The sequence below is a fragment of the Sminthopsis crassicaudata genome, chromosome 6 (genome assembly GCF_048593235.1).
Source record: "Sminthopsis crassicaudata isolate SCR6 chromosome 6, ASM4859323v1, whole genome shotgun sequence".
Classification (NCBI taxonomy): Eukaryota; Metazoa; Chordata; class Mammalia; order Dasyuromorphia; family Dasyuridae; genus Sminthopsis; species Sminthopsis crassicaudata.
This window is the reverse complement of record NC_133622.1, coordinates 205,819,843-205,846,305: the sequence shown is the minus strand read 5'-3', so window position 1 is coordinate 205,846,305 and position 26,463 is coordinate 205,819,843. Positions and strand designations below refer to the sequence as shown.

The 26,463-nt window shown below is 36.8% G+C and overlaps 1 protein-coding gene across 1 annotated transcript in view; it reads right to left on the bottom strand.

Moving 5' to 3' along the window:
- Nucleotides 1-15,123: 15,123 nt before the first annotated feature.
- CTR9 (CTR9 homolog, Paf1/RNA polymerase II complex component) overlaps nucleotides 15,124-26,463 on the bottom strand; it is a 29,103-nt gene continuing 17,763 nt past the window's right edge. Inside the window, exons 17-24 of the mRNA XM_074273241.1 lie at nucleotides 26,318-26,463; nucleotides 25,281-25,352; nucleotides 24,115-24,250; nucleotides 23,776-23,931; nucleotides 23,080-23,234; nucleotides 19,244-19,340; nucleotides 18,068-18,180; nucleotides 15,124-16,189 (exon numbers count right to left, since the gene is read on the bottom strand). Of these exons, the coding sequence (XP_074129342.1) occupies nucleotides 15,781-16,189; nucleotides 18,068-18,180; nucleotides 19,244-19,340; nucleotides 23,080-23,234; nucleotides 23,776-23,931; nucleotides 24,115-24,250; nucleotides 25,281-25,352; nucleotides 26,318-26,463 (1,284 nt within the window). The 3' untranslated portion in view covers nucleotides 15,124-15,780. The remainder of the gene's footprint in view (nucleotides 16,190-18,067; nucleotides 18,181-19,243; nucleotides 19,341-23,079; nucleotides 23,235-23,775; nucleotides 23,932-24,114; nucleotides 24,251-25,280; nucleotides 25,353-26,317) is intronic.

Genomic DNA, 26,463 nt, shown 5'->3' with positions numbered 1-26,463 from the left:
GAATGTGATGAATATTGTTATGTCATAATAATATGAAGAATGCAGAACAGAGGGTGACTCTGGGAAAGAAATTTCAAGTCCTTCAGCCTCGGTTTCCTCATCTGTAAAGTGAAGATTACAGTATTATTGACTTCACAGGTAAAATATTCTGTGAATGTTATCTACATTATTACTGAAGAGATTTCACTAGATGGCCTCTTAAGGTCACCTATGGACCCTTTCTCAGAAACCTGTTTTAAAATGCATAAAATAAAATGTTTAAGATTTCAAAGGAAATAAATTATGTTGAAATGCAAATATCAAAATTTTTTTAAAGATCATGCACATCTGCTATGATGAAGGTTTACTTCAAGTTGTAAGTGCTGTAAGACATCCACTACTGGAGAAGCCATCTTTGAACCTGAACCCTGCTGGCTCCGTGGGTTCCGGGTCTGGGCTTGGAAGCCAGGGGCATTGGAATGGCTTCCACTTGAGTGCAGTTGGATCCCTATGACTCTACTGCTACTCATCTCCATCTCCTTGGCTTGGTTTCCAAGGCTGAGGAACACTGAAAATGGCAACTGGTGGCTGGGGCTTGGATGAGGGTGGGACGGGGCAGGGGTGGGGAGGAATTTCCCCTCATTTCCTCCTCCCATGTGAAATGAGGCGAGGGGAATCTGAGCTCAGCGAGCACATAGCTTCCACACATGCCTGGGGCTAGAAACACAGTGGCCCAATGAATCACCGCCTCTGGAGATGGTGAGTAATCAGACATCAAGCCGCAGAAATGACCTCATAGGTTTTCTTGGTAGGGATGCTCTTCCCCTGGCTTGTCCCCATTCTTCCCCTACATGAGTAAAGAAGGAGCAGCGGCTTTGGAAGAAAGGAAAGCCAAGCTGGATCCCATCTCAGGGCTCCTAGACTCTGTCCCAGCACTCCCATGGTTGAGATGAATGAAAATGAACAAGGATCTTTTGGGTAACAAATATCAAGAATCCTGGATTCTAAGCAAGCATGTTTTTAGTCTCTAGATTATAGTAACCATGACAACTGGGTACCATTAGGTATCTAAGAGGAAGAAGGAACCTTTTCCACTTTGCAAAAGAAACAAAGTCACAATTTGGGCATCTCTATTTAGAGTGGGATGTTGCCACAGACATCATGGAGACCAATCCTCTTATTTTACAGCTGAGGAAACTGAGATCCAGAAAGGTTAAATGATTTGCACATCAAATAGATGGCAGATGCTAGAAGCCCACTATGTAATGTATATAATGTATATAAATCTGAGGGTGATTGTTGAGTAAGGAAAGAGGAGAGATTAAGCATTTATGTGGTGTCTACTATATACAGGCATTGTGTTAAGTGCCACGAAATGCCATGATTACCTATCTTTCTATCTATCATCTATGAATCTATGTATCTATTATCCCTGCCTTCAACAACCCCCTCCCCATCACTTCCAGAATCAAATATAAAACGCTCTATCTAACATTTAAAGCCTGTTTACAATCTGTCCCCTTCCTGTCTCTCTAATCTTGTATTGCTTTCTACACTTTCTATAATCCACCTTGTTGCTGTTTATGACCTACATAGGACACTCCATCTCTTTGCTCCAGGCCTTCTGTCCTTCTTACCTCCCTCAGGTCTCAGTCTAAATATTGCCTTCTGGAAAAGACCTTCCCCACTTCCCCCCATTACTAGTCCCTCCAGCTACACTCACTTGGATATCAACTTCTCTAGCAGGTCCCTGGGAACGTCCTCACTGGGAAATGTCATCAATCAGGATTGGTAATTCACACTTCACTGGTACTCTTTGTCTTCTGATTGGAGGGTGGAACCATGAAGTCATCAACCTCCATTGAAGAAGGGGACAGGACAGACTGCCTAGGTCCCCACATTTGCACAAAGAAGACATTCTTCTTTTGTACTTCTTAGATTTCCCTTTCATTCTTTCCTACTCGATGCCATCCTCATTTTCTTTCCAGCCTTTCCTTCATGTATCTCTTAATCTTTCTGTCTATCTCTGTCTCTCTTTTTCTCTCTCTCTCCGTCTCCTTCCTTCTCCCTCCCTCCCTCATTCTTCTCTCTCTCTCTCTGATTCTCTGTCTCTGTCCCCCTCCCTCCCTCCCCACTGTCTCTCTTAGTCTCTTTCTGTCTCTCTCTGTCTCTGTTTCTCTGTCTCTCTTTGTCTCTCTGTCCATCTGTCTCTCTGTCTCTATTTCTATCTCTGTTTCTCTGTCTCTTTTTCTCTCCCTCCCTCTCTCCCTTCTTCCCTTTCCCCTCCCTCTTTCCCTTCTTCCCTCCCCCTTCCTTATAATTGCATCTCCAGTGTTTAGCATTGTGTCTTGCACACAGTAAGTGCTAAATAAATGTTTTTGACTTGATTTCTCCCTTTCCTTTGAGATTATTTCTGATTTATACTCAGTTATTTTCATGTTGAATGTAAGCTCCTTTGGCCAGCAACTATGTTTTTGCCTTTCTGTGTATCCCTAGTGTTTAGAACAATGCCTGACATATACTAAATGCTTGAGAGATTCCTGTTGGTGGATTGTGGGTGCCTCCTCTGCTTCTCTTTCTATATTTCAAAAAGTCCATGATTTCATTGGTTTAAGTACTCCTTTAATCATTCAGTAAAACATTTATTAATCACCTACTAAATGTCAGACACTGCCAAAAACTGGGACTACAAAAAACAAAAATGAACCAAAGGGCTCTTCCACCAGCCCTTACATATTTGTTTAAGGTTTACAAAGTACTTTTAAAATGTTATTTCAGGCCTGGGATGACTTATATGAACTGATGTTGAGTGAAATGAGAAGGACCAGGAGATCATTATATACTTCAACAACAATTCTGATGGATGTGGCCCTCTCCAACAATGAGATGAACCAAATCAGCCCCAATAGAGCAGTAATGAATTGAACCTCGAAAGAACTCTGGGAGACAACTATGAACCACTACATAGAATTTCTAATCCCTCTATTTTTGTCCGCCTGCATTTTGGATTTCCTTCACTGGCTAATTACACACTATTTCAAAGTCCGATTCTTTTTGTACAGCAAAATAACTGTATGGACATATAAACTTATATTGTATTTAACTTATACTTTAACATATTTAATGTGTATTGGTCAATCTGCCATCTGGGGGAGGGGATGGGAGGAAGGAGGGGAAAAGTTGGAACAAAAGGTTTTGCAGTTGTCAATGCTGAAAAATTACCCATGCATATAACTTGTAAATAAAAAGCTATAATAAAAAATGTCATTTCCTTTGGTCCTTACAACATCTCTGGGAAGTAGGTGCTATTATTGTCCTCATTTTATAGAAGAGGAAACTCAGATAGTGCTTAGATGGCTGACCCAGATTTTCATAGAAACTAAATGTTCAAAGTGGGGTTTAAACCCATTTCTTTTTAATTCCAAGTCCAGCATTTTATCCAATCAGTCACATCATGTCTAATGACCTTACAACCCTTCTTTTCCTTAGTAAGTGGCACAGTAATTTGAATTGGTATGAAAATCTATCCGTTGGCATCTAGCTCTCTGGTAACAAGCCTTTTCACACTTGTCTAGACTGGTCTACACACAACAGACACACAGTCTACTCATCAGGTCTATGGCAGAAATCTTTCCACCTTGGTTGAGCCTACCTGTACTTATGCTCCATTTGGCATAACCTTTGAGAAGCTAGGGTCACACTGCAAAAGATCATAGTAAGAGATCAGAGGAGGACTTTAGTTCAGAAGATATCTAGAGTGGGAAAGGAACTGAGAACTCTTGTACTTTCACTTTTTAACTTTGAGGTTTTTAAAGTAAAAAAAGAACTTGGTCTGGAGCCAGAAAGACCTGAATTCAAATCCTGCCTCAGAGATTTACTAATTGTGGGACCCTGTGTGTCACTTGAGTTTACTCCATTTCAGTTTTTTCTTCTATAAAATAGGAATATTAAAAAAAACAAACAAACAAACAAAAAAAAACCTTAACACTTCCTAGCTGTGTGACCCTGGGCAAGTCACTTAACCCCAGCCTCAGGGGAAAAAAAACAAAAAACAAAAAACCCAGCACCTGTTTTCCAGGGTTGTTGACATATATGAAATGAGTGGAAAACCTTAAAGAGCTATTTTCCAGGTAAGAAAAACTCAGCTTCCCAAATGTTACAAAATTAGTAATGGCAGATTCAAATTCGGGTCTTCTGATATAAAATAGATGTTTTTTCCACTATGCCCTAGTACCAGCTGACAAGATAAACTAACTTCATGCCAGAAGTATTTGAAGGAGGACTTTTACTTTTGTTTTTGATTCTGTTTCCTTCTGTCCCCTCTAGGAACCTCTCATTTTGATCACCTCCTCTTTTTTGGTAATTTTAAAATTCTCCTTTCCCACTGATTTCTACTTTGCTGCCTATAAACGTGCCCAGATCTCTCTTGTGCTTCATTTGACTCTATCATTCTCTTAAACTATGGCATCATATCCCCTTTTCCCTTTCAGAAGCAAAATCCCAAGAGTCCATCTACATTCATTGCTTCCAATTTTCAGTCACTTCTAAAGTTTGACTCCTGCCCCCAGTATTTTACTGAAACTGCTTTGACCAAGAACATTAATGGTGTCTTTACTGAAAACTCCAGTGTTTTGTTTTTTTTTTTTTAACTTATCCTTCTTAACTTCTCTGTGTATGTGGAAGTGTTGTAGCTAGATTGGCAAAAATTGGATAGAGTGTTGGATTTGGGCTCAAGAAGATGACTACAATTCCTCCCTCAGACACTGACTGCCTGTGTGAACCCCTAGCAAATCATTTCATCTATAAAATGGAACTAATAATAGAATTTACTTCACAGGGTACTTGTGAGGATTGAATGAGTTAACACATGTATAATGCTATGTAAATTATCAGTCTATACTCTGTATGAATTCTTCTTTCATTTCTACACACATAACTGTAGAGGGCTGGAACTCTGGAGACATATACTTGAAACAAGGTGCTAACTCGGTGGAATTGATGAGATAATGGTTCTCTAATTCATATATATCTAGTATGATATAATGGTATAATCATTCTAGATTGGCTTATACATAGTATACTGTAAAGATGTAATTGTAATAGGGTATTTAAGGGCTGAGAGAACTGGGGACAAAGTCAGACTCAGACTGAGACTGGTTGAGACTGGCAGACTGGCAGACTGCTGGAGGAGACTAGGTCAGACTGAGATCGGGTCAGACTATGACAGACACAGACTGTGCAGGAGACAATAAAGACTTTGGTTCTATTCTTGTCCATCCTCATGGTGACTATCCTGCTGAAACCAAGGCCCTTCCAGAGGACCTCCAGAGGACCTCCAGAAAGCTAGCCCGGACATTACACAATTATTTATATATTAATTATTTTCTTTCTAATGCCACATCCAAATGTCTACTGGACACCTTCATTTGGATGTATTCATAGGCCCCTCCCCTTCAACATGTCCAAAACAGAACCCATTTCTATTCCTAAGCCCAACCCTTTTCTTATCTTTCTGTTACTCTTAAGACTATCACCACTACTGCCTCAATATCTTTCATATTTGTTTTTTCCACTCATACCACAGGCTCCTAAGTTTGAGCACCCATCACCTCTGCAATCTTCTATTGCATTTATTTCTTAATTAGTCTCCTTGCAACTAGTCTCATGCATCTCCAATACTTCTATGAAGATTGACATTGCTAATGGCCAGACATGATCATGAAGTTTCCCTACTTAAGAAGCTTGTTGTAATTCCCTATTGCCTCTAAAATAAAATGTAAGCCCTTCTCCTTGCCAGTTATAGTGTCTAATCTTGTTGCCCTTTTGTACCCTAGATTTGTGCTCTTGATTACATAATTATTTTCCCTTGGAATCTCGATGTTCTAGTCAAACCAACCTACTAGTGTTCTTGGTATGCCACATTCCATCTTCTACTCTTGTGCATTTGCATAGATGGGCCTCTCATGCCTAAAATGTTTGCCCTCTTTACTTCTGTCTCTTAGAACTTCTAATTTTTTTTCAAGTCTTATTTCCTACAAGAATCTTTCCTGATTGTTCTAATTTCCCACTCTATATTTATTTTGTACAGATCTTGCATTTACTGATTTCCTCATTGAATTGGATTGAATTCAAGTCTATCGAGCCATGCAAAATATTTTTGTCTACAGAATTACTAATTGTCCAGGAATATAGCCATAGCTAAATTATTGTTTGGGGGCAATCTTTTTTAAAAATCAATTTTATTTAATTATTTTCTTCATTACATGTAAAAAAATTACAATTTTTAAAATTTTGAATTCCAAATTCTCCTCCCCCACTTTGAAGAGGTAATGACTGTGATTTTGATTATACATGTGAAGCCATGCAAAACATCTACATATTAGTCATGTTACAAAAGAAAACACAAACAAAAAATATTTTTTTTTTAAAAAAAGGTTTTTTTGAATTTTTAAAAAGTGTGTTTTACTCTGTAGTAGGGGTTCATCAGTTCTCTTTCTGGAGTTGGATAGCATCTTGAAATTGTCTTAGATCATCGTCTTAATCAAAGTATCTAAGTTTTTCACAGGTGATTACCTTTATAATAGTGTTATTATTTTGTACAGTGTTCTTCTGGTTCAATTCACTGGACTTAGCATCAGTTCATACAAGTCTCTCCAGGTTTTTCTGAAGCCATCCTTCTTATTATTTCTTATAGCACTAGTAGTATTCCATTACAATCAAATACCATAATTTGTTCAGCTATTCTATAATTGATGGGCATCCCCTTAATTTTCAATTCTTTTCCACTACAAAAAGAGATGCTATAAATATTTTTCTTCAATTAAGTAATTTTATCTTTTTAAATAATCACTTTGGAATAGAGACCTAATAATGGTACTGCTGAGTCAAAGGGTAAGAATAGTTTTATAGCCCTTTGAGTGTAACTCCAAATGGTTCTTTAGAATGATTGGTTCAAAATTCTACCAATCATACATTAGAGATCCAATTTTCCCACATTTCCTCCAGTTTTTGTCATTTTCCTTTTGTGTCATATTAGACAGTATGATAGGTGTGAGATGATACCTCAGAATTGTTTTAACTTGAATTTTTCTAATCATCAGTGATTTAGAATATTTTATGTGACTTTTGATAGCTTTGATTTCTTCTTCTGCAAACTGCTTGTTTGACCATTTGTCAACTGAAAATTAGCTCTTGTTTTTATAAATTTGGCTCAGTTCCCTATATTTGAAAAAATGAGACCTTTATCAGAGAAACTTTACAAAAATTTTCCCCAGTTTTCTTTTTTCCTTCTAATTTTGGCTGCATTAGTTTTGTTTTTTAAAAAGCTTTTTAATTTCATATAATCCAAAAGATTATTTTGCTTCCTATAATCTCCTTTGTCTCTTGTTTGGTCATAAACACTTCCCTTATTCTTAGATCTAACAGATAAACCCCCCCTAATTTCTTTATGATATCATACTTTATACCTAAATCATTTATCCATTTTGTCCTTATCTTGGTATATGATATATCTATACCTAGTTTCTCAAAACCATTTTCCAGTTTTTCCCAGCAATTTTTGTTCTTACCTGAAAAGTCTATCAAACATTAAATTGCCATGATCATTACTCTATTTTTTTTAGCCAGAGATAGTGCATACTTTTGGTTTTAGATAAATACTTTTAGCATTTTAAGAAAGATTCCATGAATCCTATGCTTCTTGGTGTTTTCAATAGAAATGGGTGTCAAGTTTTCAAAGACTTTTTCTGCACCTAAAATATATACATATATATATAACCACAGAATATTTTTGGTTTTGTTATTGATATGGTTAATCATGTTGATAATTTTTCTATTGAACCGACCTTCTATTCTTAGTATAACTCCCATCTGGCCATAATATATATTGCTATAATTTCCTTGCTAGCATTTTATTTTAAAATTTTGCATCAAAATTCATTAAGGAAATTAGTCTATAGTTTTCTTCTCTATTTTTGCTCTCTAATTGATGTATCAAAATCATATTTATGTCATAAAAAGAATTTCATATGACTTCTTAACTCTTTGTTCAAATAATTTATATGGTATTGGGATTAATTGTCCATCTGGTTCTGGAGATTTTTATCTTAGGAATTTCATTAATGGCTTGTTCAATTTCATTTCCTAAGAAAGGATTATTTAAGATAACTATTTCCTCTTCTGTTAATCTTGACAGTTTACATTTTTGTAAATATTTATCCATATACGTATATTGCTGGCATATGACTGAACAAAATAACTCCTAATAATTACTTTAATTTTAACTTCATTGGTGGTACATTTATTTTTTCCCCTTTTGATATTAGTAATTTGGTTTTCTCCCTCTCCCCACACACACCCTTTTAAATTTAAATTAACCAAAAGTTTATCTATTTTGTTGATTTCTTCATAAAACCAGCTCCTCAGCATTTTTTTTCCCCTTAAATTATTTCAGTGCTATTTGTGATGTTGTTTGTTTGCTTGGTTTTTTTGTTCTTTTGTTTGTTTTTAATTTTTCACTTTTATTAACCTCCTTTGATTTTCAAGATTTCCATTTTGGTGTTTAATTGGGGATTTAAAATTTGTTCTTTTTTCTAGTGTTTTAAGATGCATGTCTTCATTGATCTACTCTTTCTTTCCCTTACTGATATATGTGTTTAAAGATATACATTTCCCCCCAAGTACTACTTTGGCTGCATCCCACAGATTTTGGAATGTTGTTTCATTGTTGTTAATCTTTTTAATGTAAGTATTTCTGTGATTTGTTCTTTGACCCACTCATTCTTTAGATTATTTTCCAGTTAGCTTTTTCTCTATATTTCTATGGCTCTTTATTAATTTAATTTTTATTGAATTATAGATTTGAAAGGGGTATATTTAATACTGCTTTTCTGTTGGTTGTGAGTTTTTGTGATATGGGCAGTTTTTGTGATGTATAGTTGAGAAATAGTATATTCTTTTATATTGTCATTCATTTTTTACCTCCCAGAGGTATATCATATCTAATTTCTGTATTGTTTATTTTTGGATTAGATTTATTTAGCTCTGAGAGAGGAAGATTTAGATCCCCCCACAAGTATAGTTTTACTGTTTGTTTCCTTCTATAATTTATTTTACTTTTTTCTTTAGGATTTTGGATCCTCTACCATTTGGTTCAATATGTATGTATGTATGTATATTTAGTATAATATTATTTCATTGTCTAAGATACCTTTTTAGTAAAATGTTCTTTCCTGTTTATCCCTTTTAATTAGGTCTGTTTATGCTTTTGATTTGTCTGAGATTATGATTGCTACACCTGCCTTTTTTACTTCAGGTAAGGCATAATAAAAATAATCCCTTATTTTAACGGTGTATGTCTTTCTATTCCAAGTGTGTTTCTTTAAACAATATATTATTGAATTCTGGTTTCTACTCCATTCTACTATTCACTTCCCTCTTATGGGTAAGTTCATCCCATTCATAGTCAATATGATTACTCAGTGTGCATTTTTCAGTGTGCATATTCTTTTCTTTTTATACTGTTCCTCTTCTAAAGTCTGTTTTACTTTAGATCACTGCCTCCCTTAATTTGTTCTCCCCTTTATTACTTATCTCCTCTTGCTTTTATTCTCTTCTTTTCCTATTTTCCTATTGAGCAAGGTAGATTTCTATTACTAATTAAATGTGTGTGTGTGCGTGTGTCTCCTTTTTGAAACTAATTTAGATGTGAATAAGGTTCAAGCATTGCCCATTCCCCTAACATTTTCCCCTACACTGTAAAAAACGCTTCCTTGTGTACTTCTAATTTTTTTTTCTGAGCAAGATCAATTTATTAACACTAATGCATATAACTGTTTTTTAAATTTACTTTATTTGAAAAAAAACAGTAAGAAAAAAAGAAATACAAACAAAATAAAGTAAAACAAAAGAGAACATTGTCATATGCTAGCAGAACATCAGGGAGGATTCAAAATATATAACAACAAATTAGTAGAAGAAATTATATTCATGAATATTCTTTTCTTTACTTCCTTGTAAATTGTTCTTTGGTTCTCTGTTGTGCATCTTATTTACTTTATCCTTTCTCCCCTCTTTTATTCCCCCCCCCCACTCCCAAGTAAAGGCTACAGTTAAGAAAAGATATATGCATTTATATAGGTTTATTTACACATACATCCACACACTTACACACATCCACACATTCCACATCCACACACATCTTTCCTATCCCTTCTGATTCTTTAATTAAATTCTGCTCTATAACTTGCCTTATAATCTCCCTCTACTCAAGGATGCCTCACTTGTCTACTTTCTTCATCCTTTGCTTCCCCCTCCACTCATTCCTCCTCTCTTATTTCTTTATAGATTTTGGAGGGTGCTATACTCTTCATGGTATATATGTAGTGTTGTCTATTGAACCTATTCATGATGTGAGTAGGTTTTCAGAACTATGACCCCTCTTCTTTCCCTTTAATGCCACTGTGTCTATTCTTTCTCTGCACCTCATCTGTAAATTTTTTTTTTTTTTTTTTACTATTTTTACCTTAACTCTGGCAATCTTTATTTTGAACTATCTTGTTATTGCTTTTTACATATATATGTATATAAAAACATAAATAATTTGCCCATGTTTAAACAGTTTGTCCATGTTAAATTCCTTAAAAATTGATCTTTTATATGATAAATTTTCTGTTAAGTTCTGGTTTGGTTGACAGAAAGTCCTGAAAATCTTCAAATTCATTGAATGTTCATTTTTTCTCATTCAAAATTATAATTTTGCTGGATATGATATTTTTGGCTGCAGACATAGCTCTTTTGATTGTTGGTAGATATGATTCCAGGACCTATGGTCTTTTATTGTGGCTATTGATAAATTTGTGCTTTACTGGCTTCCCCTTGTCCAATTCTAATTTTCAAAGAATTATTTTCATCTTTAAGACTCTGTACCTCCTTTTCTAATTGGTTAATTTTTTTTCATAAGCTTCTTGTTTTTCTTGGTTTTTATTTTTAGTTTTTCCTCAGTGTTTCTCATTTGATTTTTAAATTCTTTTTTGAGTTCTATAAATTCTCTCTGGGCAGGGAGCCATTTCACATCACTTTTTGGGGTAGAAACTTTTTTTTTTTTTTTTTTTTACTAAAATGTCCTCCTTTGATGATGAAACCATAATATGCTTCAATGGTGGGATTCTTTCTTTTTTGCCGGCTCATTTTGCTTTAATAAGAGATATTAGTGTAAAAGCACCTTTAATCATGGGATGGGAGGAATGGTACCTTAAGGTTCCCTTCAGCTCTCCCCTCTAACAAGAAAGACCAAACCAAGAGCTCCCCACTCCAGCAAGTGCCTGCAGCCAGTAGCACCACTGCCCCACTGCTTCTGCATACACTAGATCCTGGTTCCTTCTCACCCAGGGCTCCCCAACTGATGAGCATCTACTCATTTTCCACTTCTTTGTCACCACAGAAAGAGCTGCTACATTTAGCCATTCCCCAACTGATGAGCATCTACTCATTTTCCACTTCTTTGCCACCACAGAAAGAGCTGCTATAGTTAGTTTTGCACATGTGCATCTTTTCCCCTTCTTTATGATTTCCTTGGGATACAGACCCAGTAATGGCACTGCTGGGACAAAGGATATACACAGTTTGATAGCCCTTTGGACATAGTTCCAAATTGCTCTCCAGAACGGTTGGATCATTTCACAACTTCACTAACAATGAATTAGTTCCCAGTTTCCCACATCCCTTCCAACATTTCTCATTATCTTTTCTTGTCATCTTAGCCAATCTGAGAGGTATGAAGTGATAGCTCAGAGTTGTTTTAATGAACCTTTTTCTAATCAATAGTGATTTAAAGCATTTTTATATGACCATAGATAGCTTTAATTTCATAATTTGAAAATTATTCATATCCTTTGACAACTGTTTTTAAGGTGTTTCTTCAGTATTTTTTTTTGCCTTTTAACCAAGCTGTTGTCTTTTTCATAATTTGCTTCCTTTGTTTTCGTTTCTTTGACTAATTTTCCCTCTATTACTTACTTGATTTTGAAAATTTTTTTGAGCTCTTTCAGGAATTCTTGTGGGGTTCGTGTTTACATCTTTTCTTTGAGGCGTTCCTTGTTGCTGTTTTGATTTCATTAGCTTTTCCTTAGTTTATGTCTTGATCTTTCCTGTCATCATAGTCAATTTTTTATCTCAGTTAGGTTCTTTGTTTACTCATTTTTCCACCCTATTTATTCATCTGGAACTATTTTTGTTAAAACTGGGCTTTGGAGCATGGAACAGTTAGGTTTGGAAGTTGGGGGGATGGAGTGGGATCTGTCTCGAGCTTTAGGCTTTTTTACACTACTGTTTTTAGTGATAGTTTGGGGAGTGGATATTTCCAATGTAATGTGAGTTGGGAAGAGGAGTTGTCTCTACTCTCTTGTTCTTCACTTTGCTTCATATCCAGGAAAGGCCCCCAATCCCTTGGGTTTGCAATTGATACTACTCCTTAGCGTCTTTCCTGTCTTGGAACCAGAAATGATACAGTTCCTCAAGAGTTCCTGATCTCTTGAGGGTGAAAATCATTCTGTCCCTTTTGACCAAAAGTCTTCCTCTTTGCCCTTGAACTGTAACCCAGAAGTAGGTATAGGCAATGGAGTTCCCAGTTTCTGGTCCTTAGTCTAGTGCTAGCCCACGAGTAACCCTATGATTTCTTTCTGATTAGGTCCCTTATCATCTCTGCCTTAAAAACTGCCAAAGCTGTTGCTGATGCTTGTCTCCACCACCTAACCTCACCACTGGTATTTAATCCATGACTACCTAAGACCCCATGTCTTTCCAAACTTCTTTGTTATTTTGGGCTGGAGGAATGTTTCAAGTCTGATTTTTTTTATTGGCTCTGCCACTCCAGAATTTGATCTGAGGAATTATTTTAAAGTTGTTTGGAGGGGATTTTTGAAAGAGATTGGCTAAGTACTTCTCTACTCCATCATCTTGGCTCCAGAAATCTCAGGGACAATCCTTATCTCATCCTATTACTAGGTTTAGTGGTAGAGGGTAGAGGACTGCCCTTTGACCAATATCAGGGAAATGATTGCACACACACGTGCACACACACACACACACACACACACACACATACACACACAACTGCCCCCACAACTACCATAATCATCACCACTCCTACATAAAGCAAGAAATAGATCACTAAGAGGGAAGCAATGGGCTATGTCAATGCCAACCTAAGTATACCCCTAATAGCTTCTCTCCAAGGTAGAAATAATAAACCTCCACAGAGAAAAGCAAAGGACTTCTGATACTTCTTACAACCCGTGTAACCCTACTAACTCGCTTAAGTTCAGTAAAAGTAAGAAGATGGCTTCTTCCCTTCCAACTCTAAAAAATATTCTTATGATTCTCAAAGCTTTTTCCTATCCTCATTCTCTTTGAATTTGATGAAATCCTATGGCTACAAGGAAAACATAACTGGGGGAAATCATTTCCAAAATATGTAAGAAATTTATTCAAATTTCAGATTGAGAATTATGCCCCAATAAATTATCAAAGGAGACGAACAGGAAATTTTCAAAGGCAGAAATCCAATCTATCAACAATCACATAAAAAACGTCCTAAATTACTATTAGAGAAATACTTATCTTCGTAGTAATCATATTGGCAAAGAAGACAAAAGAGAAAATAATAAATGGAAGAACTGAAGGGAGTAGGCACACTTAATGCACTATTAGTGGAATTGTGAATTGGTATATTTTTCTGAAATGCTATTTTGAATTAAGCCCCCAAAGTTATTAAAGTGTGCATAGCATTTGGCTCTGTTATCAAAGAGATGAAAAAAGACCTATATATGTAAAAATATTTAAAGCAACTCTTTAGCAAAAAACTGAAAATTAAAGGGGTGCTCACCTATTGAGAAATGGTTCAACAAATCAGGATATACGAATATATTAGATTATCTCAACATAAGGAATGACAAAATAGACAATTTCAGAAGAAACTGAAAAAAAAAACAACTATGAATTAAAGCCGAGTGAAATGAGCACAACTAGAACAATATTATTCAGTGCAACATTATCCAGAAAAATGGTGAAGTTTTTAGAACTCTAATCAATTCTAAGATTCCAGAAGACAAGTGGATATGAAGGGTGTTTGGTATTGAGACATATGGAGAAGGTGGGGAATTACAGAAATCATTGGGTTTTTAGCCTACTACCTGGGAGTGTATAGTGACATCAAGTGAAACAGTGAAGTTTTCTGGACATGAGAAGGGTTTGGAGGGGGAAATGATGAATTTAGCCATTTGGATTCATGTTGAGTTAAAAGGGCAAACCTAGCCCATGGCCACACAGATTGTTAAAGGCAGAACCTGAATGGAGGTGTTCTTGATTCCCAAGACTGGTCCTCTATTGACTATAACTATACAAAGATTTAGAACTGGAGGTTAAACTCAATCATTTCTTCATTTTACAGAAGATAAAGCTCAAGAGCAGGAAAAAGCTCTGAAACTATCACATCTAACTTATACTGACTAAGAATGTCCTCTTAAGAGTGATCCTAAGGAGTGATCATCCTATTCAGCCTTTTTATTGAAAACTTGAAAAAGGTGGGGGGAAGGGAAAAAGGGTGTTACTACTTCCTATAAATGTTTCATTTTACAGATAGATCTACCTGTTCTGAAGCTTTTCCTAATGAGCCCAAATTTGCCCCTTTCCAACTTTTGCAAGTTGCTTTTAGCTCTGTCTCTGAACAACACAATTTCTGTCCACCTTCCATATGACAAATACTTGGAAGAGTTTTTATATCCTCTGCAATTCTTTTCTTCTTCAGGCTAAGCATGACCTCCGAATCTTTCACCAATTCTTGCTGACCTCTAGTTAATGACTTCAGAACCAAACACAAAACCATAGATGTGTGTATAGATGGCACAGTGCAGGAAAGGATGGCCACCTCACATCTCACTCTTAACACAACAAATTATGGTGTTAGCTTTTTGGCAATCATAACTTCTGGCTCACATTGAACTTGCAGCCTCCTTAAAGTCTCAGATAGTTTTCACATAAACTATTGCCTAGCCACGCTTTCCTTGCTCAGTTGACCAATCAATACTGCGGGCAGGGCATTCTGCTTCCCACTTTAGTAACAAAGCAAAAGAGGTTATCCACAAAAGCTTGTAACAAGAGATTTTATTAAATGGTTTTCTTAGGCAGAGCTTTATATTTGACTAATAAGGGGTCTTTTCAAACTTTTTTTTCTCCCAAGGAATTATATGCCATGCCTGTAATTGACTTCTCTGCAGGATTGATTTTGGGGAAAAAAAACCTGCTCTTTTGCTTGCATTTTGATGCAATTGCAAATTATGTGTCTAATTGGAAAGTAAAAGACTTGATTTACTTCCCAAGAAAGACAAAGATAGTAATGAAAAGGTGATAAAGGAAATAGATATTTCCTTGCACCTTTTATTAAAAAATCAGTTATCTATCTAATGCAGCTAAACACATAGAGGACCTGGGATGTAGGCCAACAGTGCAGCCAAACTACTCCAGGAAGGACTGAAATTTTGGTTTTATTTTTAAGTGTAATTTTCACATATGACAGGTGGCTCTGTTCCACATAGGAGAGTAGACTTCATTTGCACAAGAAACTCAAATATTGGTCTCTGGCAAAAGAAAATGTCTCTCAGGGCTTAGTAATATATAATCTGATAGAAAAAAATTGCCTTCAGAAAAATTTCACAAGTTTTACTAAACATTTCAAGCATTTCACAGCTTTCATATATTAAAAAAAAGGTTTCCTTCCAGAAATGTAGCTTATTTACAAATGAAAATCTAATCGCTATCATCAGAACCCCGCTCAGAGGCCTCATTGTTGGAGGCCTCTGGTTCCGAGTCATTCCCAGATCCCCTAGCAGAAGCCTCATTATCCGAGGCTCTCTCTGACTCCCGGTCTGAATCAGCACTTGGTGAAGCTGGTCGGGACTCATTGTCAGAACCTGCAGAGTGGCTCCTTCCTGATTGGACAGATTCATTGTCAGACTGTTCTGATGCTGACCGCCTCCTCTTTGGAGCTGACTGGTCACTGTCAGAATCATCTTCTGATTGTTGTATACTGGATCTCCGGGGACTGCCTGCTTCACTCCCAGACTGATTGGGGTTCTCGTCCGAATCGCTCTCAGACATCACTCGTTTCTTGCGTAGATCACCATCATCTGAATCACTGTTGCTGTTCCTGGCATGTCTGACAAACAAAAGCACCCGTTACACTGAGGGCTCATCTTTGGGGATTTAGCAAGCATGGAACAGGGAGGAGCTGCATAAATGAAAAACAAACCCAAGGGCATGCTCTCTTTCCCTACAGTGCCTGGGCTTCTTCAAAGTGTAGAACTATTCCAAACATAAAATTACAAAGTGAAGAAAAAAGGGATAAAACTGTATTCTTGGGAAAGTTTACAAAAGTTAAGGCAAAACCCCATAACTTACTTAGATAAAAGCCTCTCAAAGGTGTGGAGAATGTTAAACACCTAAATTATAGCAATGTATTTGTTACTGGTTTTTGAAGATTTGTAAAATTCTTCTAAGAAGAAAGTTTTCTATATGACTTAAGACTCTCTCCTATCCTGGGAATCAGGACTTCTTTATGTGAACAACAGATCAGGGAGAAGCCTATCCCACTCAAGGATGAAATGTACCAAGAAGCACAAAATGAGGGCGACCCAACCAACCCACAGAATAGGAAGGAATGCAAAGGACACTTGCTAGTTAGTGAACTCTGGGAGGAGAGTAAGGGTCAGCACAATGGACAGGATCCTTCTTAACTCCATAGTCCTCTTGGGTGTTCTAAGGACTACTATCACTGCTGCCAAGAAAAGTTGTAGATTTCCAAGAATTCCCAGGAAATAAAGCTCGGTCCTTGCCCAGGGCTGTATCATTTAGCCACAATCTCTGCTTCAACTCCTCTGAGGCTCAAAACTGATTAGTTAGACTCATGGGCAGAATCTAACAAAATGAAACTGAAATGTAACAGATATAATATCTTGAGTTTTGATTCAAAAAATCAACTACATAAAAAAATAGGAGAAAAAAATAGAATTGTTTTTTGAAAGTGAGAACTTGGGCTGTGTCAGTTTAATATCAAGAAGAACTTCCTAACAACTAACCCTGTCTCAAAACAAAATGAGCTGCCTTGTGCAGTCTTGTGTTTCTTATCATAAGAAATGTCCAAGCAGAGGCCTGATAATTATTTGGAGGGAATGTTGTAATGGATGCTCAATTATCAGGTGGACAGTTGGTGACCTCTAAAAGATGGAAAAGATTTCAGCTGGGAAAGAAGCAGGCTTGGGGACTATTGTTGAAGTCACACAAATGACAGAAAAAGTGAATAGTAGAGACTTGTTTGCCACATGCCTGGATGAGGAAGCCTTTGTGAAACAATCTAAGCTCAAGAAAAGAAAGCAGTATTTCATATGTGAATCATTACAAACAGAGCACTCATTAGCTGAAGAAGTATATATTCTGAAAATATGGAGGGATGCAAAAAAAGCAAAGAGAAATTCAGCTATGGGGTATGAAGAGAACTGGGATGTTTCTGGGCACATTCCCCAAATTGTTAAGGCTGATATCAAAGAAGAGAACTATCTCCTTCGGCAACACATCCTTTGGTGTCTGCAGAAAGAGAATCGTGGGCTGAATAGCTCATTGGACTGAATAAGGAGGACAATTTTTATGCTGTTATAATTTGGCAGCCTGAGGCTCAAGTCTTCTGACCCTTCTGTTTGTCTTAGGCTAGTATTATAAAGGGAGAAACCCCCTAGTACAAAACTCTCTTTCCCTATTCATCATTCTCCATCCTAATAACACCCAGAGCCCACTATTCTCCTCCTGGGGCTGGAAAATAGAGGCAGGGAAGAAGAAGGAAAAACACAGAGGACACTCTGTATTAGCAATGCACTCAGTACTAGTGAAAGCACTCAGATTTCATCCTATGCCCTCCAAACTCCATTTCTTCCCTGGTACAAGAACACAAAGCTTTTTCAAGCAAACAGACTTAGTTACCAATTATTTTCAACCACACACATTACCAGAGCAAAACAACTTGCCAAGAGAAAAAAATACCTACCCCTCATCGGCAATTTTAAGTTTATCTTCATCTGAAGAGTCATCACTTGATGAGATTATGGCTTTTGATTTTATTTTTCCCTTCATTGAAGGAGGCAACCGTTCTGGCTTAGGCTAAAAAAAAGATCATACAATCAGTAAAAAAAAAATTGTAATTTTAGGCAATTTTGCTAAACTGATTATATAAAGCAGAATCAAAAAGTAAGTAATTTGAATAATTTTAAACAAAACACTTTTGTACCCCAGTCTCATTATGTGAGGTAGTTACTTTTAGGGTATACAAAATGATACCCTCTTACTTTCTCTAATTCCTGAAGCCTACACTGTATAATGAATACAACCCAACCCATGGCATTTAGGGCTTTCATGCTATTCGGTCAATCTTATTTCCCAGTACTCCTCTCCTTGAACCAATCAAACAAGGTACTATCTCAACCTCACTGAGAACCTTTCATAATTTGCTACTTTACCCAACACCATACCTTTGCTCCCATTTTCTAAACAACCAGGGGATGTTGTAGATAGTACCAGGCCAGGAGTCAAGAAGACTAGAATTCAAATCCTGCCTCATACAATTACTAGCCGTGTGACTTTGAGTAAATCATTTAAACTCTGTTCACCTAAATTTCCTCATCTATAAAATGGGATAATAATGGCATCTAACTCCAGGGATATGATAAGGATATAGGAGACCATCATCACCCAGCACTCAGCATTGGGACTGGCACACAGGAAGAGCTATGTAAATGCTATCTATCTATTATTATTATTAGTTCTACCACTAGAATGCACTACCATGCTAAATACCCTCTGCATAGAGCAACACAAATGTTTGGCTTGCAACCTAGTCCTTTTACTTCATTAGTAAACATATTACCTCCCACAAAATTGTAAGATTCTTGAGGGCACCTGTCTTATTTATCTTATTTACCCAACAAAGGAGAAGCAACATGATATAATGGAAAAAGAGCTGATTTCAGAATCCAAAAGCCTTAAAGCAAGTTCTCTAGGCAGCTATATATGCTGAGAAATTGCAAAGAAGGTGGGGATCTGCATTGCTGGAAAGTTTCCTCATTTGGGAGGAGTGCCACATGCCTACTGAAATTCATCCTTGATTCTTTCCCCAAATTGAAACATACAGATGAACTGTGACGAAAACCCCACAGAGGGGACTTACAGCCTTTTTCTTTTCGGCTCTAGGGGGACGACGTTTTTTCGGCTTGGGGCCATTTTCAGTTTCTTCCTCATCAGATCCATCATCTCCCTTTGGTGGTCTTAATATAAAGAGACAAAGAACATAAGTAACATTTATGTCTATTAAAAAAGTATCTCGAGCATGGATACTGTTATACTTTTACATGACATATTATATTTTGTGTCCATAACTACACTGCAATGATCTCCTGGATAAAGACCAGGTTTTCTATTTCTAGAGTCTTCCTCTATGCACACATGGCACAATACTGTAAAAATTATGCATTCAAGAAAATCTGCTACACTCAACTGGGTACAAAAATTCATCTTACCCTAAAGGATAATAGGAGATAAAGGGAATAAGAGGTAGGGGGAGGGGATAGACAGAAGCAAAACATTTTTGAGGAGGGACAGGGTGAAGGGGGAGAAAGAAGAGAATAAAATGGGGTGAAATACAGTTAGCAAGAAAAATTGTGGGAAAAAAATTTGAAGCTGGTTTCTCTGATAAAGGCCTCATTTCTTAAATTCTCAAATAAAGAATTGCATTAAATTTATAAAAATAAGAGCCATTCCCCAACTAATAAATGATCAAAAGATAAAGAACAGTTTTCAGGTGAATTAATCATAGCAACCTACTGCTATATGAAAAAATGCTCTAACTCACTATTGATTGAAGAAATGCAAATTAAAACAATTCTGAAATACTACCATATATACCTGTTAGGTTGGTTAAGAGGTTGGAGGGGATATGACAAAAATGAGATTATTAATTCACTGTTGGTAGTTGTGAATTGACAGAAGCCATTCTGCAGGGCAATTTGGAACTACGTCCAAAGAGCTATAAATCCTTCCATCATATCTTTTGACCAAGGAATACCACTACAAAATCTGTATTCCAAAAGAGATAAAACAAAAAAAGGAAAAGGACCTATATGTACAAAAAATATTTATAGCAGATCTTTTCTGCAGGCAAAGAATTGGAAATTAAGGGGATGCCTTTTAATTGGGGAATGGCTGAATAATTTGTGGTTTGTAATTATGATAGAATATTATTGTTTTTTTCTCTTTTCCTTTCCTTTTTTAAAATTTCAACAATATTTTACTTTTCAATTATATGTAAAGGTAATTTTTAGTATTCATTTTTGAGTTCCAAATTTTTTTCTTCCTTCCTTCTCTCTCTCCAAGAAAGCAATACACATACAATCCTTTTAACCATATTTCTATGTTAGTCTTGTTATGGAAAAAAAAAAAGAACAAAATCAAGGGAAAAAAGCAAACAAACAAAAAAAGAAAATAATATCCCTTGATCTGCATTCAGTCTCCATAGGCCTTTCTCTGGATATAGAAGGCATTTTCTATCCCAAGTCTATTGAACTGTCTTGGTTCACTGTATTAATGAGAAGAGCTAAGTCTATCATAGCTGATCATTATACAATCTTGCTGTTGCTATGTACAATGTTCTTCTGGTTCTGCTCACTTCACTCAATATCAGTTCCTGTTAAGTCTTTCCAAGTTTTTCTAAAATTGGCCTGCTTATCATTTCTTATAGAACAAAAATATATGGGGTATTAATGTGTTCTGAGAAATGATGAGCAAGATAACGCTCAGAAAAACTCGGAAAGACTTTCATGAGCTGATGCAAAGTGAATATTTTAAGATGATTAACTGTGATTGACATAACTATTTTCAGTAAAACAGTATTCCAAGACAACTCTGAAAAAGTTACAATGAAAAACACTATCTACACAAAGAAAGAACATCTGGCGTTTTGCATGACTACACACGTACAATACTGAACTGCTGAATTATCAATGATGGGAGAGGGAAGGGAAGAAAGGAAAGAATGTTAAAGTAAAATATTAAAAAAAGGAAAGATGTGCTGACAAACTTAGGAAACATCAATTTCCTCCTGTTAATCTAATGCAGGATGAGCTTTACACAGATCTGTGATAAGCAACTACTGAAAGGGGTAGGTGAGTAATCTGAAGGGCTGTACCAAGGCTCTTCTGCACCCAATAATATCTCAAAGCTAGAGAGGATAGAATGTTGTTATTCATTTTGTAAATGATTAGAAACAAAAGATCCATGCTGCAATTTTAAGCACACACACACACACACACACACACACACACACACACACACACACACACACACACACACACAAAAAAAAAAATTCAATTTACAGATAAAACTTGGAGATATTGTAGATCTGTTCAAGGTCTTTAAATATCACTGTATTCTGTTGCAAACAAAGCATCTGAGCAGGGATTCTTAACTGTTTTTGTCATGGTCTCCTGTGAAGCTACAAATTCCTTTCTCACAAAAGCGTTTTTAAATACATAGGATTACAAAGGAACCCAATTATACTGAAACACAGCTATTCAAAATTCATATTTCAAGTTCACAGCCCCCAGTTAACAATCTTTGTCTTTAAAAAAAAAAAAAAAAAAAAAAAAAAAAAGAACGAACTAAAATGTCTAAGAATATCAAATGGTGAAAAATGTTCTAAATATCAGCACTATGAACTTAATAGAAATCCTGCTCTCAGCCTTCCCTGTGGCATTGAGCATCACAGGTCCCCAAAAGCTGTCATGCCAACAGAACACAAGCTGGGGCAGGTGTTTCTGGGCTCTGAAGGAAAGGCCCAAGACACCAGAGAAGCTCATAGATTTCTGTGAGATGTTTGTAGATGTGGAATTAAAACTGTTAGCTCTATCCCATAATCCCCTAACCCATATTCTCCACTACAGGTTTTTTCCTTGACTTGGTGTTATATTTCATGGCTATTTTGATCTATTTTCTGCTCTCATTTTCTTCATGTACTTTCTTTGCTTTTCAGAAAAGCCTAGAAATCAAAAACTATAGAAATCGTTTATGTTCACTAATAATCAGAGAAAAGCAGATGTTATGACATCTATCAGAACCAGCTATATGTCAAAATTCCTTATCTTTGTTATGCAGAACACAAAGTGGTATAAGGTGGTATATGGTTAGGAGCAGGGGGAAGGCAAGGAAAGAAGGAAATCTTTCTCTCTTCAAAATCCATCCAGAGGCTTGATTCCTTAGAAGACAAAATTTACCTTGCCTAATCCTTCTAGGAAGCTGGAGGAGCACCAGGTCTAACCATACAAGGACAATGGACATTGCCTTCTAACCCCTCTGCTACACCTGGATTACTTCCTTCCAATTCCCCTGCAAATAAATTGTCTTGTATGTGGTCCCTTCTCCAACTGTACTATCTTGATTTTTCTGCTGTAAACCCGCCCACAGTTCTTGGAGCAGTGTCAGAGATTAACAGCTACTTTTTTATACACCTATTAAATCATTCATTTTTTAAAGACTAGCTAAGTGGGAGGTGAGACTACCAGAAACAGGGATATAAGAGGTTGAATTTTGGGACCTATGACAATTTAGTGCAGCCAGGTGTCCTGCATCCAGAGTGCAGGACTTAGCAGTAAGGAAGCTCTGAGCTGGAATCCTAATTCAGACACTCAGGAGCTCTGTAACTCTGGGCAAAGCACCTAAATTCTCTCAACATCAGCTTCCTCATCTGGAAAATGGGTGTAAGAATGGCACATAATTTTAATATCATGAGGCCCAAAGGAGACCTCAGTTGGAAGATGGGAAGGCAAATATGCACAGGGGAAGGACAAAGTACTTAGTGCCGTCAGCACAAGCTGCCAGTCCTCTGAGCCTAAACTCTGCAGCAGAAGCCAAAAGAAATTTAAGCTATGTCTAGACTTTAGTACAAATATGTGAAAAACACTTTGCTTTTAGGAAGGTAAAAAACAGCTAAGGGCTCCCTGACTACTAACTCACCGCCTCCGCTTTTTCTTCTTCCTCTCGCCCTCCTCTTCTTCCCCTTCTTGTTCACTCCCACTGCCTTTCCTTTTCTTCTTCTTCTTGGATACAGGCATGTCTTCATCAGTGTCATCATTGACAAATTCATCAAACTCACCTCCCTTCTTAGAACGCTAAAACCCAAAGGAAACCAAAATCAATGACTTTTGGATAAGTAGAGCACATTTGAGTACTAATAAAAAACAGTAAAAAGGGAACTATACCTATTTACCCTATCAGAGCTATTTAGACTTTACAGGTCCATTGGGATAGCACCATGGAGCAAAGAAAAGCGCTCCAGACCTAAGACAGGAAGATCTGAATTAAAATCTAACCTCAGACACTAACTGCGTGATCCCAGGCAAGTTACTTAAATTGCTTGCCTTAATGTCCTCAACTATAAAACTGGATTAATAATCACACCTACTTTTCAGGGCCGTTGTAAAGATTAAATGAGACCATATTTGTAAAGCTCTTAAATTTAATGCCTGGTATACAGTAGGCCCTTAATAAAACTTCCATTCCATTTATCCATTAAATCCCATTTAGTAAGTAACCAGGGAATGATGGCTGAGCCAGGATCAAATGTTTAAAAATTCTACAATGAAAGCTACTCTCTGTAGCTGTGAGTCAGCTTACTGAACCATTTCCACCATCTCCCAGAGGAATACGCACCCTGCCCCCGCCTCCGCCGCCACCACCTCTCTTTTTTTCCTTTGTCCCTTCGGCTTCTCCAGTGAACATGAGGATATTCTTGGTCTTCTCTACGTACTGGGCACGCTGCTCCAGGAGCTTCTTCTGCTCTTCCTTTTCTCGGAGACGCTTCTCTTCCTGTGCAGCACAAAAACCAAGGAGAGGGTCAGTCAGCATGCTCAGGGCCACACACCTGAGGGCCCCAGCCACAAGATGCTGCCTCTTGAGGGTTCCCCCCCCCCCCACTCTCAGAAGGGTTGCTCTCAGTGTCTCCAGACCCCTGCTCTCCCCTCCCCCCCAGAGGGAACAAGCCAACAGAACCTGCTCCTTCAGCAGTTTTTGCCGCAATAGCTCTTTCTCTTGCTCTTGCTTGGCCCGCAGCTCCCTCTCTTCCTCATCCTGCTTGCGTGCACGGGCCACATGGTACTGCGCCTGGCTCAGTAAATCAGAGCACTGCCTGAAACATTCACAGAAACTCAGGTAGTAGGGCTGGTCCTTCTAATGCAAATAACACTCAAAGGAGCACAATGTGATATCTATGTCAAGCTTTAATTCACAAAAACATCAATTTATTTAATCAAAAACATATATTCAAAATCAAATCAATGGTAAGAACTTTTTCATCTGAGAAGAGGAAAAGGTGCCAAACTCAGACTCATACATTATGACTTGGACTTGGGAAGTGCATTTGATTCTGGGGACGCAGCAAATACCACCTAAAACCTTTACTGAACTTCAGTGTTCGGAGTTTGGAGCTGGAAGGAACCTTTAAGATCATCTACCTGCCTCTCTCCCTCCACCTCTGCATTCCATGGACACCTAGAAAGGCTGCTCTGTGACTGCCCTAAAGTTATCTTTCTTTAAACAGTGTTTTTCCACAAACGAGTAAGTTCCCTAAAAGGAAACTAGGTCTCAACCAAAGTAACCTTGCTCTGGATAGGGACGGGTCACAGAAGAAATAAGCCTTACAAGTTTATAACATCACAGAAATATAAAATGCCATATCTGAAAAGGGTGGGAGAATAAATCAATTCACAAACATTTATTGAGCATCTATTATGAACCTGAGAGGGTACTGGTGATAACAGACCAAAAAATAATAATAATAATTTAAGAACAAACACAGCTTCTGCCCTCAAGGAGCTTCTACTTGGCAAACATCACACACACAGTAAAAACAGTACAAACAATTTTTTACAGATGAAGAAAGTAAAACTCAGAGAGGCAGATTAAAGGGCTTCCCCACTATCACAGAGATAGGCAGTGAGGTGCAAAGCTATGAACAGAACCCCCTGTCCCAAGACCCAATCTGTCGAAGACTCTTTCCACAATACTACAACCATCTCTTTAGACCTTAGGAATTAACCTTTAATTTTTTTTTCATTACAGTTTCTAGGCAATCACTAAAGGCATAAAGTAATGGCCATTTCTGGCAAAGTTCATCTGTACCAAATAATGCCGTGTTTTAGTAACATAAAGACTCTTACCTGGCTTCTGTAGCAGCAAGGGCCAAGTCAAATCTCATTTTGTCTCCTACTTTACTCAAATAACTAAAATACCTAGTATGAATGGAAAAGGGAAGAGGAAAGAGTACTTAATATTAAGTTGAAAGAACATTCTATAAATTATTTTTAAAATTATGCAATGTCTATAGAAACAAATTACTTTTAAATTTGCTTTATAATTTTAAAAAACTTTTAAGTTTTAAATGGCCCATATATTGGCTTTTGTACAAGACTCTCACCCATAACTATACTTCTACCAAAAAATGCTATTATCTCAAAAGTAAAAGATCAATAACATTTTAAAGAGCAGACAAGATATAGTTATAATTAAAATCAACAATAAATGGGATTATTAGCAAGAATCAAGATTATTGTAATATAGCAAAGTTCATCAAAATAAATCCATATTTAAATGCTGTTCTCAGTTAAACCAAAAATTAACTTATGATTAAGCCAAGGTGTCCTAAAATTCACTCAATGAGTACTTACTGCATTCTTGGCACTTATAGACAATGAAATCATTTTAAAAAAAGTTTTCTTCTCTCATGAAGTTTTTTTAAAAATCAAAATATAAGCACAAGATATGTTGAAGGCAAAAGATTTCTCTAGTGGCTTTAAAATCCTCGAAATACTCTGTGAAGGGGATAACCACAGAAATGGAATTCTGCATTTTTTTTTTAAATACTAAAGAATAAAAAATACTTTGACAAGTTAGAGAAGGGCTCTAATAAAATAAAATAACATGTAAAAAGAGTTTGCCCAGATCAAGTCCCTCACATACTGTATTCTCAGCAATATTTTTTCCTCATTTTATAGTCAAGAAATTAACTTAAGCAATCTTTGTGAACTCCAAGTTTGTGGAGCACTACAACTATATTTTTAAGTAGCTTGAGAGTAGGAAACTTATCTTTTTCTGTCTCACTTTTTGTCTCTTTTCGATACCATGTACATTGAAGAAATGTTTGCTGAATAAGGAAATATAGTATTCCAAATGACATTTCTAATAGCTCTTTCTTTACCTGTGAGCAAGTTCCAATTCTTTAACTGCATTAAGTACCTCCTTGAGATTACTCTTCTCATCCTTAAGAACAGAAGTAGCTAGCCTCTGAAGTACCAGAGCCACATTGAACATGAGAACTGTATCACTGGGTGCCACATGTCTAGC